Source organism: Nuphar pumila, chromosome 12 (genome assembly GCF_984573655.1).
Source record: "Nuphar pumila chromosome 12, dmNupPumi1.hap1.1, whole genome shotgun sequence".
NCBI lineage: Eukaryota > Viridiplantae > Streptophyta > Magnoliopsida > Nymphaeales > Nymphaeaceae > Nuphar > Nuphar pumila.
Window position 1 is genome coordinate 2,564,688 of NC_143260.1, and position 13,232 is coordinate 2,577,919.

At 35.6% G+C, this 13,232-nt stretch overlaps 1 protein-coding gene across 6 annotated transcripts in view; it reads right to left on the minus strand.

Annotated features, from left to right (window-relative positions):
• Positions 1-4,565: 4,565 nt before the first annotated feature.
• Positions 4,566-13,232, minus strand: part of LOC149819643 (uncharacterized) — a 61,577-nt gene continuing 52,910 nt past the window's right edge. For 4 of the 6 annotated variants that reach the window (XM_089983030.1, XM_089983029.1, XM_089983028.1 and 1 more), the window contains 5 exons: positions 8,105-8,251; positions 7,714-7,842; positions 6,848-6,946; positions 6,385-6,423; positions 4,566-5,170 (listed from right to left, as the gene is read on the minus strand). In XM_089983030.1, the coding sequence (XP_089839156.1) occupies positions 5,033-5,170; positions 6,385-6,423; positions 6,848-6,946; positions 7,714-7,842; positions 8,105-8,251 (552 nt within the window). In that variant the 3' untranslated portion in view covers positions 4,566-5,032. Of the gene's footprint in view, positions 5,171-6,384; positions 6,424-6,847; positions 6,947-7,713; positions 7,920-8,104; positions 8,252-13,232 lie in introns of those variants that run through there. The other 2 variants (XR_016426592.1, XM_089983031.1) reach the window with 2 other exon arrangements.

Sequence of the window (13,232 nt, forward strand, 5' to 3'; positions counted from 1 at the left end):
GGTCGTGTCGATGGGTTGGCGGGTCAACATACCTCAACACGAACCCGACCCGTTTATTAAACGGGTCAGCTGTGGCAAACACGAACCCGACCCATTTATTAAACGGGTAACCCGACACGACATGGTTAACCCGTTTAATAAACGGGTCGGGTAGACACGACCCAATTACATGACACAACGACCCATTTATTAAACTGGTCGATCCGATAACATAGACACGATAACCGACCCCTCACAAAAAAAATACATATTATACATAAAATAAATAAAAAACAATAAAATTTCTAATAAATTCTTAACAACACAAAAATTCAATAAAAAACCTGATTCGCACAACAATAACCCATAGAATGAAACAATCCGCGAGGAAAACCAGGACTGTGGCTACAAAAATTACTTTTGATCCGAAGAAATTAAAAGAAACATCCAGAAACAAGATCAAATCTTTTGTTGTCAATAATAGGGAAACTACAAAATCTGAGTCATCTAACCCTAACTAAGATAGAAATCGACGATCTTAACACATTCACAAGGCAAAAATAATATGAAATCACAAGGAAACCTAATTTCTCGTCGGAAGAACCATCATATCAACGCATTTGGAGACATAAAAAAAACATGAAAACCAAAATGGATTGTTTCGTCAACAAAAAGATCGAAAAAATACCATATGAAGCCGATGAGAACGCCCTCTGAGAACCCTCAAACTCGGATTTCAGGAGGAACTCTTAAGAACCACAATCAACAGGAGAACGAAAAGCGAACGAACGCCAGAGGGGGGAGAGGAAGGGCCTTTTAAAGCTTCTGCCTTTTCTTAAAGGAGAAGAAGATTTTGGAGACGCGGACGCCAAACTACCTTCAAATCCCGTTGATTGCGTTTATGGCGCCGGACCCGAACCCCATTTCGTGTAAATGGGTTGACCCGCCCGCCTAACCCGTTTATTAAATAGGTCAGCCGGGTTGGCGGGTTGGCATACCCCTAACACGAACCCGACCCGTTTAATAAATGGGTTAGGCGAGTCGACCCGTTTATTAAACGGGTTAGTTTAAGCCAAACCCGAACCCGTCTAAGAGGCGGGTTGGCAGGTCATATCAGGTTTTGCCACCCCTAAGAGTAACTGACAGCTTGGAGAGCAATGACTAGCCGTATCATTTTATTGATGCTGACTAAGTATGTTTTTATACAATTTTGCATACTTACAAATAAATTTTTACGTGCACAACGATGTTATACTAGATTTATGTTGCAACTCTTACTTCCTTTCAACTGAGGCAATGAGCACTGAGTTCTTTGATAAATGAACTTCAGGCTGTACAATTTCATGTCGAACACATATTTAGCAAAAAAAAACCTCAAACAAATAGTGCGATAACATAATTTACTTAGTAATGTACTTGCTTTTTTGTGTATGCTATCTCCTTTTTTATGTATATTTGTTATCGCTTTTTCGTACATATGTGTTGTAGGTTTTTTTGGGGCAATTTGGGTTCGACTGTTACAAAATTGGATGGCGCAGATGATGGATGATATTCCTTAACAAGAGAATGAGTAATTACTTTGCATTTGTTTGTTAAGTTATTTCGTACATGTACATGTTTTTTACATGGTATTTTCTCATTTTATTGGTATGACTGTGATATATTTGTCATACATTATATGCAGTACTTGAGCAAAAATTGAAGATTAAACTTCACGCAGGTACGTGTTTATATGTCAGTTGTTCACTAGTTTGAGATGTTCGTTGTAGTTAGTTTTTTGCTAATAAATAGTTATTTTTAGCAAGATGTTACAAATATAAAGAATCGTATGATCAAGTTTTACAAGCACATGGAGGAAAGGGCTTTCAAGGCTGGAAAAGACAGTGAAAAGAAGGAAACATTGGTATAGAGGTGTCAGAAGAGTCGGACCAGCTAGCTAAGTTGTGGACAATTATGCACCTTAGTAATAGATCAAGTTAAACTTATATTGAATTGGATGAATCAAGTTGAACTTTGTAATTGAATGAATGTTAAACTTTGACTATAACTTTGTAATGAAGCTCATGTATTGAAGGTAACTTTGCAATTGTTAACTTCAAATTATATGAATATGTGCAAATCAATTGTATTTAGTTATGCGTTAATCATAAAAACTTATCTATCCATGGAAAAACAAATTTGCAAAACTGTTCGATTTTTGGCGATCACTAGGATTTTTGTATATATACTTCACGAGATTTCAGAATGTATATGCAAACAAGTATGATATACGCAAATGAGTTGAAAAATAGTTGTCGAAAGAAAAACAGGTTGGGGATTACTGGTTGGAGAGAAAAGACAAAAAAAGTCTTACATTGTGCGAAAATAAGCAGGTTGGAGACCACAACAGGTTTATATATGATTCAAAAAAATAATAATAAATAAAAAATATTCCATATTTGTCATAGTTTCATAAATATAAAAAGTATGATATTTGCGATATCTGGAGACTAGCAAATAACTTTATGCAAGAGTGTACAATATATGCGAAAACGTAAGCTATTTGCGAAATTAGTGCAAGTGTTTCACACATAAATTTATCCAATTTCATGATATATGCGAAACAATATGTTATTTGTGAGAGGTGTTTCATAAAATTTTTATGCAAAATTTTTTATTATATACGAAAGAGTCAAATATTTATGATTTTTATGGTTTTAGTTTCACCAAAAATTCACAAATAAATGTATGCGAGTTCATGAAGTCTAAATTCGTATAAAAAAACCTCTGATTCTATATTTAAGTGAAAGTTAAACCTAGTCGACGGATGGTACAAATTTATCTCAAAAAAGCCTCAATTCACAGTTACAAAGGGTAAAAGGGTTCTAACGATGTCAAATATTTGAGACTTTGGATATCAAAAGAATACAAAAAATTATAGGGTTTTTAAAGAATCAGGTTAAATTACCCATACAGTTCAGGCACTTCTAAACAATTTATCGATATTTGTAAATTGTTCTCTCTCTCTCTCTCTCTCTCTCTCTCTCTCTCTATATATATATATATATATATATATATATATATATATATATATATATATATAGTGATACGCTCTTGATTCACATAGATCTAAGCTCCAAATGCAAAATTTAACCTTTGAATCATGTTTAACATATTTTATTTACTATTTCATGTGTTAAAATTGACGGAAATGTGATGTTTCTTACCAATTCTAGATCACCCTTACTTTCATGAATTGTGAGCCATTGATTTTCGCTATCACAAAAATAGGATCTTATGATGTATTAGATATGATAAGACCTTCTAACATAGTAAATAAACCATCTGTACCACATCTGTACCATATAGTGGCTAGATCCATACAAACAAAAGTGTCTACCACTTTATGGTATCATGGTACTGAACCGCCTTATCATTTCCCTATATATATTTGCACTTGTAATTTTTTATATACAGCTTTTTAATTTATTTAATTTTGCTGCTATTTTTCCAATAAAAACAGGAGAAAACCTCAATTTCAAATTCTCATGAAAATTTGGCCGCCATTTACCAATCGCAATAAACTTGGTCGCCATGAATATGGTTGGTGCTAAGAATCAATGCTCTACTTGTGCTGTGGATCCCAACCATGACCAAGCTTTTCATGGCCTTTTGTAGGCAGATAGTCGGCTCCAATCATGTAACTTTTCTGATTATAGACAATGGTGGCCAGGTTGGACAAACAATCGATCCTACAGTATCAATTCAGGAATAAGGTCAAGGATGCCCTTGGAACCTGTTTATAAAATCTATAAAATATACTACGACGAAAAATAACATTAAAATATTAATATACATGGTTTTATTGCATTAACCTCAAATGATATTTTCATAAAAAAAAAGAAACATTAATATATTTTTTTTAAATAAGTGATACTTAAAGCTATTGTTCGTTGAGGAAATATCAGTTTTTGAAAATATCGTGGTGAAATAACTTTAAAACATCGGCAATATTTGTTTCACGGCCTCATAACACACCATCGACTATACATGCACATCCTATGGAGACATTATGCATGAAAACAGAACAGCTAGGGAAAACCAAGTGAGAAGGTGCGATTAAACTCACACCCTTGGGCCTGTCTTGGCTGGTGAAGGACGGCATAATCAAAACCTGGCAGATAAGAGGCTTTTCCGAAGCAGGGCAGGCCTGTAGTCAGAAAAGCTATCAAAGCCCAATCTAAGGCCCAAACCCAAAGCAGAAGAGGCAGCGTTTGCAAAGCACCATCCATAATCTAAGGCCACCCAGATACCCTAGACATCGAGTGCATTACATCACAAAAAGAAGACTCCGGTGGTTCCCAAACACCTGTATATTTTGGTCTTCAATACTTCTTCCAAACAGAACCAACAGAAATAGCCAAAAGTCTATAGAACGAAAATTAATATTGTTTTACTTGTTGAGGACCATTTTTGTCATACAATCAGGTCCAATTTCTCAGGCAAGGAGGATTTCACAAAGCAGTCCAAGAAATGCATAGAGTGCAATTGTCAAATGAGAATTTCCGCACACAAACCAAAATTTGATATATCAGAAGAAAAAGGCATGCATGAAGGAGGATGAAGCTAAAGCTTATATACCACGAGAATTTACAAAACCGAATATCAATACTGAACAAAACAATGGATAACATTTACATTTCTTTCACTGCTTCATACTGATGCAGTGAGCAAAAGAATTTTTCACTGTTGCCTTGCATATCCTGCCAAGAAAAAACGACCACCATAACTTATGCAACCTGAATAACAGCAAAACATCCAGCAATCATCTCTTGCAATCTCAAATCCTCGCATACCCATCTTCCAAGAAGCAATAAAACCAAGTCTTCCAAGATTTTCGGCCCTAAATCCTCCCTCTGTAATCCAAGAAGTCAGCATTTGTGATCAAGTTCCTATTTACAATATGCACTTGTATTAGGGGGAGGTGAAGATATCTTGGTCGGCCATGTATCATTGCCACATTGGTTAAGCATCACCACCAAAGAATAGGAGCCACTGAGAATTATATTACACACTATTTAACACGAAAATCATGTCTAAATACAGTAAGATTCTGCGTGAATTTGTCCCTGTTCTTTGAATCCAAGCTTCGGGTGACATCAGCCATGAGCTTGTCAAAACAAAGGGCAAGACGTTGCTGCTGATCTGATGGCTGCACATGAACAAGGTGAGATGGTCATGCACCGAGTTAATCACTCGACCTATCTGACTATCATGCATAATGTCCTAGATCATATGAATACGCATGAAAGACTAGCGAGTATTAAAGGGTGCCGTGAGAATTTAGAAGATAAGATAGCTTCACCCCTGTCAAGAGACTGATAAAGAGGTATGGCAACAGAAGCCCAAACCGAAATTTTGTCAGTCAAAACAAAATTTGACTCGGAAGGCACAATTGAGTAAAAGATAGGTATAAATAAGCAGAGAAGGTCTAGTCTCTAGACTATTTGATGTGTCTACTAACATAGCGACAAGCCCTGACAGTATCTACAAAAATACACCATGCAAAACCTACAATGGTAACTCAAGATTCTCAAGGTTCATCAGATTACTACCAACCACAAGCACAACCCCCTAACATTTTGAAGATCTGCATAATAGAACCTTACTGTGCACTGAACTAAAAAACCGAACATCTGCAGAAGAGGACCATGCAGTAAAATTAACACACAAATAGGGCGTTAAACGAGCTGAACAAACCGAACAGGCCTTGTTTGGGCCCGGCTCATTTACCAATGAATTGAGCTCGTACTCAGGCGAACACAAGCTGGCTGATGTAAAAACATTCCATGTTATTTATACATGGAATATAAATTTTTTATATATTACACTTAAAATTTATATATTTTATATATTACAATTAATAGTTCATATTTTATATATTTTTTTCATGCATCCTATTTGTATGTATATCTAATGCATTCTTCTCCTTACATATTATGCTTAAAATATATATCATACACTTTATATATTTTATATATACGAGCCAAGCTGAATACCCTGTGTTCGGGGCCAACTCATTTAAGCTAAACGAGCTGCTCGTGGCTCGGCTCACCAGCTGTACAAACTGTTCAAGAACAAGTTCATGACGAGCCAAACCATGCCTAGTCATGAGCTACTCGGTTCATTTACCAGCCCTACGGAAAAATATGAACCATTAATGTTTTTTCTCCACCGCCAGAAGTACACTAAGGGGGTGTCTGCATTGGGCACGCCAACCTAGAAAAGTGAGACAAGGTGGGACTTGAATCCTGAAGCTTATCCCATCTGCTTACATGAGTGCATCCAATAAAACTTTCAACTGTATGCCACATGGCCCCAACCTAAATGGAACTTGAAATACATGAATAAGAAAGTAAGGCTAACCTGCGATGTCAAAATCTGTGCTTTCAAGTCATTGAACATCTGCAAAATAATTAGTAAAAACTTAGTGATAGGAAAAGATGCAGTACATAATATATTGAAAACTGAAGAATCCCAGTCTGGTAGACATTGCAACAAGCATGTAGCCCACTTCTCAACTTTACAAACAAATACAGAATCATTCGGATATATAGACACGCATAGCTTCATAGCCCATGAAATATATGACACACTGATAAATCTCAATGTCAACACATTTCTGGAACAAAATTGCACCCAGAGATTTAAATTCTGCATTCGGATGCAGCAGGATGAACAAAATGCATCATAACCTAGATCTTCAGTTAGAGATTATTTGAATCATAGAACTCAGTTTATCACTTCCATGTTAGTATTGATCTTAAACGTACCAAAAACAGATTTCAGGCTTGTAAGTAACTAACTAGTTATGGGGACAGATAATTACCTGTTCATTTATGAGTATTAAGCTGAGCATTGGCCTGCTAAGACTCCACTGATGACTACATTCTTCAAAAAGAAGAATCTCAAATAAAGTTCTTAATAACTGCATAACCATATAAGAACATCAAATCCCCCGTAAGAATTAACAAAAAATAAAATAACTGTGTAACCATAGATGAAACTTCAAATAAAACAGCGACTGAGTTTTCACAGTTGACTAGATAATGTAATTAGAAAAAAAAATCATTTAAATTCAATCAAATTAGGAAGTGAATTAATTGAGGAAGCTCCTTACAGTTATAAAGGTGTAAACGAACTTATGCACTGTTCTATAATAAACTAGTATGGTATGGATTGTGACCTTTAGTTTGGATCAGTGCATTACCCTAAAGACCCTTTCACGACTAAAATAAAGGAAGTATAGGATAAGGTACCATGATGATGGGACTACCATCCACACAAAAATGTAAAGACATTAAACAACAAAAGAAAGAAACATAAATAAACTAAAATAAACCTGAGTTGGGTCAGTGATTCTAAAACACTGCTCCAGACAGGGGAAAGGATAGACACCTCTGCCTCGTTCCCTTTTGTCAAAGATAAATGAATGAAACCAAATTCACACAGAATGATATTTGGCAATAACACTAACTACATGCAATACCATGTCCTCAGTCAGGAAACATAATTGATAATGACAGATATCTCTCACAAACAACATATGAACGAGGTGCAATCAACAGAACCTGCAGATGTAAGGTGCCAAAACAAATAGTGTATAGCTATGATAGGAAAAATAAGCTGAATCTATTCTGTGAAACTAATTACGGCAATTTTTGAAACAGAAAATCAGAAGGAAAAAGGAAGTACCTCTGGAAACAATGTAGGACATTCGGCAATATGTCGAGCAAGATTCATAGCAACTGGGGATGTGGGTGCTTCCCCAACCGTTATATTGTTGAAGTAGAAAGCTGCCAAGCTATCCACAGCAGATGCACACTGACAGGACAGTTTGGGAAAAGGAACCACAGAATCCGTTACAGAGAATGAATATTTCCGGATCCAAAACATAATAACTGAAAGGAGTGACAATAGTTGATTTTAGAAAAATTTAGGCATCAATCCTATTCTATGAAGTAAATTTTGTACACCACCACCCCATCCATCTTTGCCGGAATAAGTACAAGATCATTATCAATCCAAAATGGAAATGGAACACACACACACACAAATGAGACAACCTAAATTTTAAGTGGCCCACCTGTGATGAGATGCTGGAATCCAAACTCTTTAGACCAGATTCAAGAGATCCAACAAAGTGCACGAAGGTGCTTCTATCCAGATTAATAATAACAGCAATATGACCGCTGAAGAGGATGTCCAAGAATGCATAGTAAGCTCGTGCAAGCTGGAGCAGCAGAACATTTCAGTGTGAATGTACATTCACAAAAGCACCTAACTAATTTCATTCAAGGTTCCACCTCCAATTGATAGAATCATTAAACGTATAACTTGCTTCCCGTCCAGCATGAAGATAAAAGAAAAAGTATGATATAACAAAAAAAAAACTTCAATAACAGCTTGCACAGCCATTCACTCCAATGAAAAAAACCAATTTAAAGTACATCATGGCAAGAAGTTTCCAACAATTGCAAGTATTTGTAACTGAAGATTGAAATCTCTCTAACAAACTGAAATTCACTAAGGTAGATTGTCAGAAACTCTCAGAAAAGCATATGCAGCTGTAAATAAAGCCAGGATCATGAACAATAACACTCAAAAGGTTTCTCCATGCCAAACAAGTTAAACAAACAGGAGAATTTAGAACTTTTTCATTATTTTCCAAAATCCATCCCATCATCTAGAGGACCGTGTTAGCTCCAACAAGATTTAAGCAATCTTTTTTGGCTTTTGATGTAGATAATCAAAGATCATGTGTGCCATCAGAAAACCAAAAAAAAAATGTGAAAGCACAGCCACACAAATTTCAAGCAAGATGATGAAAAACAATCTTCTCTATTTCACTTTATTATCCCAAGAAATAAAATAATAGAATCAGCATTTCCTACAGTAAAAGATGAAAATGCCGGCATCTTCACTTTTTATACACCAACCAGGTCATAACAATTTCAACAACTGGTGAAAGACTTATGAAAAGTAAGAGAATGGAATAACACATTTCAAGTCCATGAAACCAAGTAACTTTCATGCCAGAATTACTAATGCAAAATCAAACAGCATGAAAAGTAATTCTAAGATATATTCATCTAAATCCAACAGGAGCATTCAAAGATATAATGTGCATCTAGTCAAAGGATTTAATCAATAATATATGGGTTAGTTGATGAAGAAACCTTAGGTCTAGTTGTCAAGATGGTTATATCTCTAGTGATATTATTCTTAGCATTAACATATGGATGGACCCTCAATCAACTGGACATAAAGATTATTTTTCTGTGAACGAGATATGGATGAATTGCCCATATTGTCCATATGCAAGATCATAATTATCAATAAGGGTTTTTTTCGCATAAAAAGAGAATCTTTTGTTAGAATAGAAGCAAAAGTGATGTGGATTATTCAATAATCGAAGTAGATTTGCTTTATAAAAAGAAGATATTAATGAACTTCTATGAAATGGTTTCACGGGATTCAGCCAATTGTCCCGATTGTGCAAGATCATTGAGAAATAGGAATTGGTGTTATCAAAGAATTTCATGTGATTATTCCTAGTATGGAGTGAGTCAATCATCCACTTTGGAATCTTAATGAATGAAAATGTTGATATTGTTGCTCCATTGATCAAGAATTTTTATCTTTGGAAAGTATGATGATCATCCAATAAGAAAGGTTTCAATTTATTCAAATGAACGATTTGAACACCTATTGATTCTAACAACTAATTGTAGAGTTGATCATTTAGACCTTTCAATTCATAGATGTGGATCTCAAACCTATGAATGGGGATATTCCTGATACTCACAAAGAAAAAAGTGACTTAGACAAAAAGGAGAAGTGACTTGGACAAAAAGAAATGAAGTGACTTAGACAAATCTTGCTTGTTGAGAACCTTGCAGCAATCAATCAAATGTTGATTAATACGTAATCGAGAGAACACTACTTGAAAACGGTTCTTTTGTTCAGAAACAAAATGCTTCGAATGGTCCACCGGGAGCAAGTCGTTTCCAAATGCAATTGAAGGCAAAAAGGGAAGACTTCTCAAGACTCTACTTGGTAAACATGTTTTGTAATTGTGGTAGGCCCTTCACTTTCATTGCATCAATGTGAATTACCTTGAGAAATACCAATAGAGTTTTTTCAAACAATTGTAATTTGTGGTATAATTAGACAAAATCTTGCTTCCAACATAGGGCTGGCTAAAAGTAAAATTCAAGAAAAAGAACCATTGCATGGGAAATACTTCGAGAAGTAATGCAGGGGAATCCTGTATTGCTAAATAGAGCACCTACTTTAAATAGATTAGGCACACAGGCCTTCCAACCTATTTTGGTGGAGGGACGAGTTATTTGTGTACATCTATTGGTTTGTAAGAGATTCAATGCAGACTTCGATGGAGATCACATGGATGTTCATGTACCTTTATCTTTGGAAGCTCAAGCAAAAGCTCGTTTACTTATGTTTTCTCATACGAATCTCTTGACGCCAGCCATTGGGGATCCCATTTTTGTACCAAGACAAGATATGCTTAGATGGAGCTCTATATTTATACGTTGGGGAATCATAGAGGTATTTGTGCAAATAAGTATAAAAAATGTAACTCCAAAAACTACCAAAATGAAAGAATTGATAATTCACCCCACGTGGTTTTGTAGAGTGAGTAGGGCCTACGGGTGACTTATCTATCAATTTTTCCACTATCAGCCCGAAAAACCAAACTCTTATATAAAATTGCCAAAGTATAATTAACCTCTGGATTTGAAATCATTGCTTATATACCTGATATTGGCCATAATTTACAAGAACATTTTGTAGTATTATTAAGAGGAAGGGTTAAGGATTTACTCGGTGTGAGATATCATACTGTTCGATGGAAATCCATTCACCCGGTTTCAGCAATTTTCAAATTCTCTCTCAGCTAGTTAAAAGAATGAAATTGGCAGATGAGATAGCAATACTAGGTAGTATAGATATCATTATGAGAGAAGTTGATCATTGAAATGATAATTGAAGAAGCACAAGCTATCAATTCTTTTTTCATATCGGAATCCTCAAAAGAGGTCTATAGGTTCATATGGTTACTTATACCTATTTTCACTCATGTATTGGGAATCACAATAGGGATATTAATAATTGTGTGGCTAGAAAGAAAAATATCTGCAAGGAAACAACAACGAATTGGTCTTGAGTATATCGATCCCATGGGGATTCAATGTCAATGAACCTAGAAAAAACAGTTGAATGTTGGAACGAACATATAACAAAAAATCTTGGAATTCCTTGGGGATTCCTGAATGGTGTTGAACTCACCATAGCACAAAATCGTATTTCTTTTGTTAGTAAGTTTAGAAAGGTTTGTCGATCCCATGGGGTTACAGATTCATAATAGGAATAAAGAGATTATTGTATGACAAATAACATCAAAAGTGTTGGTTTCAGAAGATGGAATGTCTATTGTTTCTCTACCCGGAGAACTAATTGAATTGTGGAGAGCAGAATGAGCAGGTCGTGCTTTGGAAGAAGTCATTTGTTACCAAACCGTCTTATTAGGAATAACAAGGGCATCTTTGAATACTCAAAAGTTTCATATAAGAAGCTAATTTTCAGGAAACCGCTTGAGTTTTAGCAAAAGCCGCTCTCTGAGGACGTATTGATTGGTTGAAAGGCATGAAAAAGAATGTTGTCTTGGGGGGTGTTGAAACAAGAGATAGTTTTTTCATCATAGAGACTTACTTGATTCTTGCATCCCAAAGCCAAAGAATTCCCAGCAAACTCGTGTCTTGGACTCGGATCACCCGTCTCTTGACTTGCGAGTTGACTCAGTGACTCGGACGAGTTAGGACTCCATAATTTTCAGTGTTATTACACAAATACGACATGAAAATAATCAAACTTAAGGTTGAATAATCACTAAATTTAGCACATGATATCAAGTATTAAGCTATACTAGCATACAACTCTACATAATGTTAACATTTATGATTTAACAATATTTAATTCTTTATAACAAGTACCTTTACATGAGCATTGTGCATTAAAATCTTGAGATGCATGTCAAAAAACACATAAAGGCCATCCAGATCGGTGATCCTGAATCGGCAACACATCTAGGGTCCGATCTGGGTCAACTCGCGTGATGCCCAAGATGATTCACCAGGTTTGCCAACTATGATTCTATGGGATCTAATCGAATTGTTGATAAGATCTTCATTATTAGCTAAGCTAATACTAATATAATGGTCATTTTTAATAAAGAGAATATCAAAACCAAGGGTAAAGGAATTAATAATGAAGCTTGGATTGTACATCAACAGTCAACCCTCGATAGAAGGTTCTATCAGAACAATTATTTATTTAGGGTACCTTGTCTTTTTTTAGAGGAAATGTGAGGATAAATGACCAAGATATTGGAATATCAGTTAGAAGAGATGATGGAAGCAAGGGTTCAATCTGGTCATGGTACAAGGAAATGGAATCCCAGAATGGCACCTTACATCTTTGCAAAGTGTAAATGTTGTATTTTCCGGTTAGAGCTGTCAAGGGGTCAGACCATAGGTCGGGTACCCATCCGACCCAGATCGGTGATCCCTGGTTTGGTAACAAAAACAAAGATTAGAATAAAAAAAATGAGTTTGGGACAAAGGGTTAAAACTTAGTCGGGTACGGATCCAGATATGGGCAGGTTGTAAAGAGACGGGTCAGGGTAACCGACCTGGTGTAACCTAGTGATCCAAATATATTTACATACACAAGAAAAAGGCAAAATAACAATGCCAAAACTCAAACCTTGAACCTTGTATGCAACAACCTAACAGCTGACCACTACACCAACACATCTTGTTTGTCATATCAAATGAAAAAATAAATATATGAAATATAAACACAAATTTTGAAAAACTACCAGATGCTGACCCAACCCGTTAATAAGCCAACCGGGTTCAGGTTTGGGAATATGAAAAAAATATTTGGTTAGGTATTGTTTTGTTCATGCCTAACCTGACAATGATGTGAACCCAAACCGGTTATTGCTTATATGGGAAGATCAAGGTCAACCCTGACCCAGCCCTGATCTGACCCGTTGACAACCTTATTTCCAGTACGTCATTATGGGTTAGGTTTGTATTTCTGGTAGGTATACTTAATTTGCTCATCTATTTTCTCACATCCCCAGATATTATCACTTGTTTATTTAATTCACAAAGTTCTGAGTT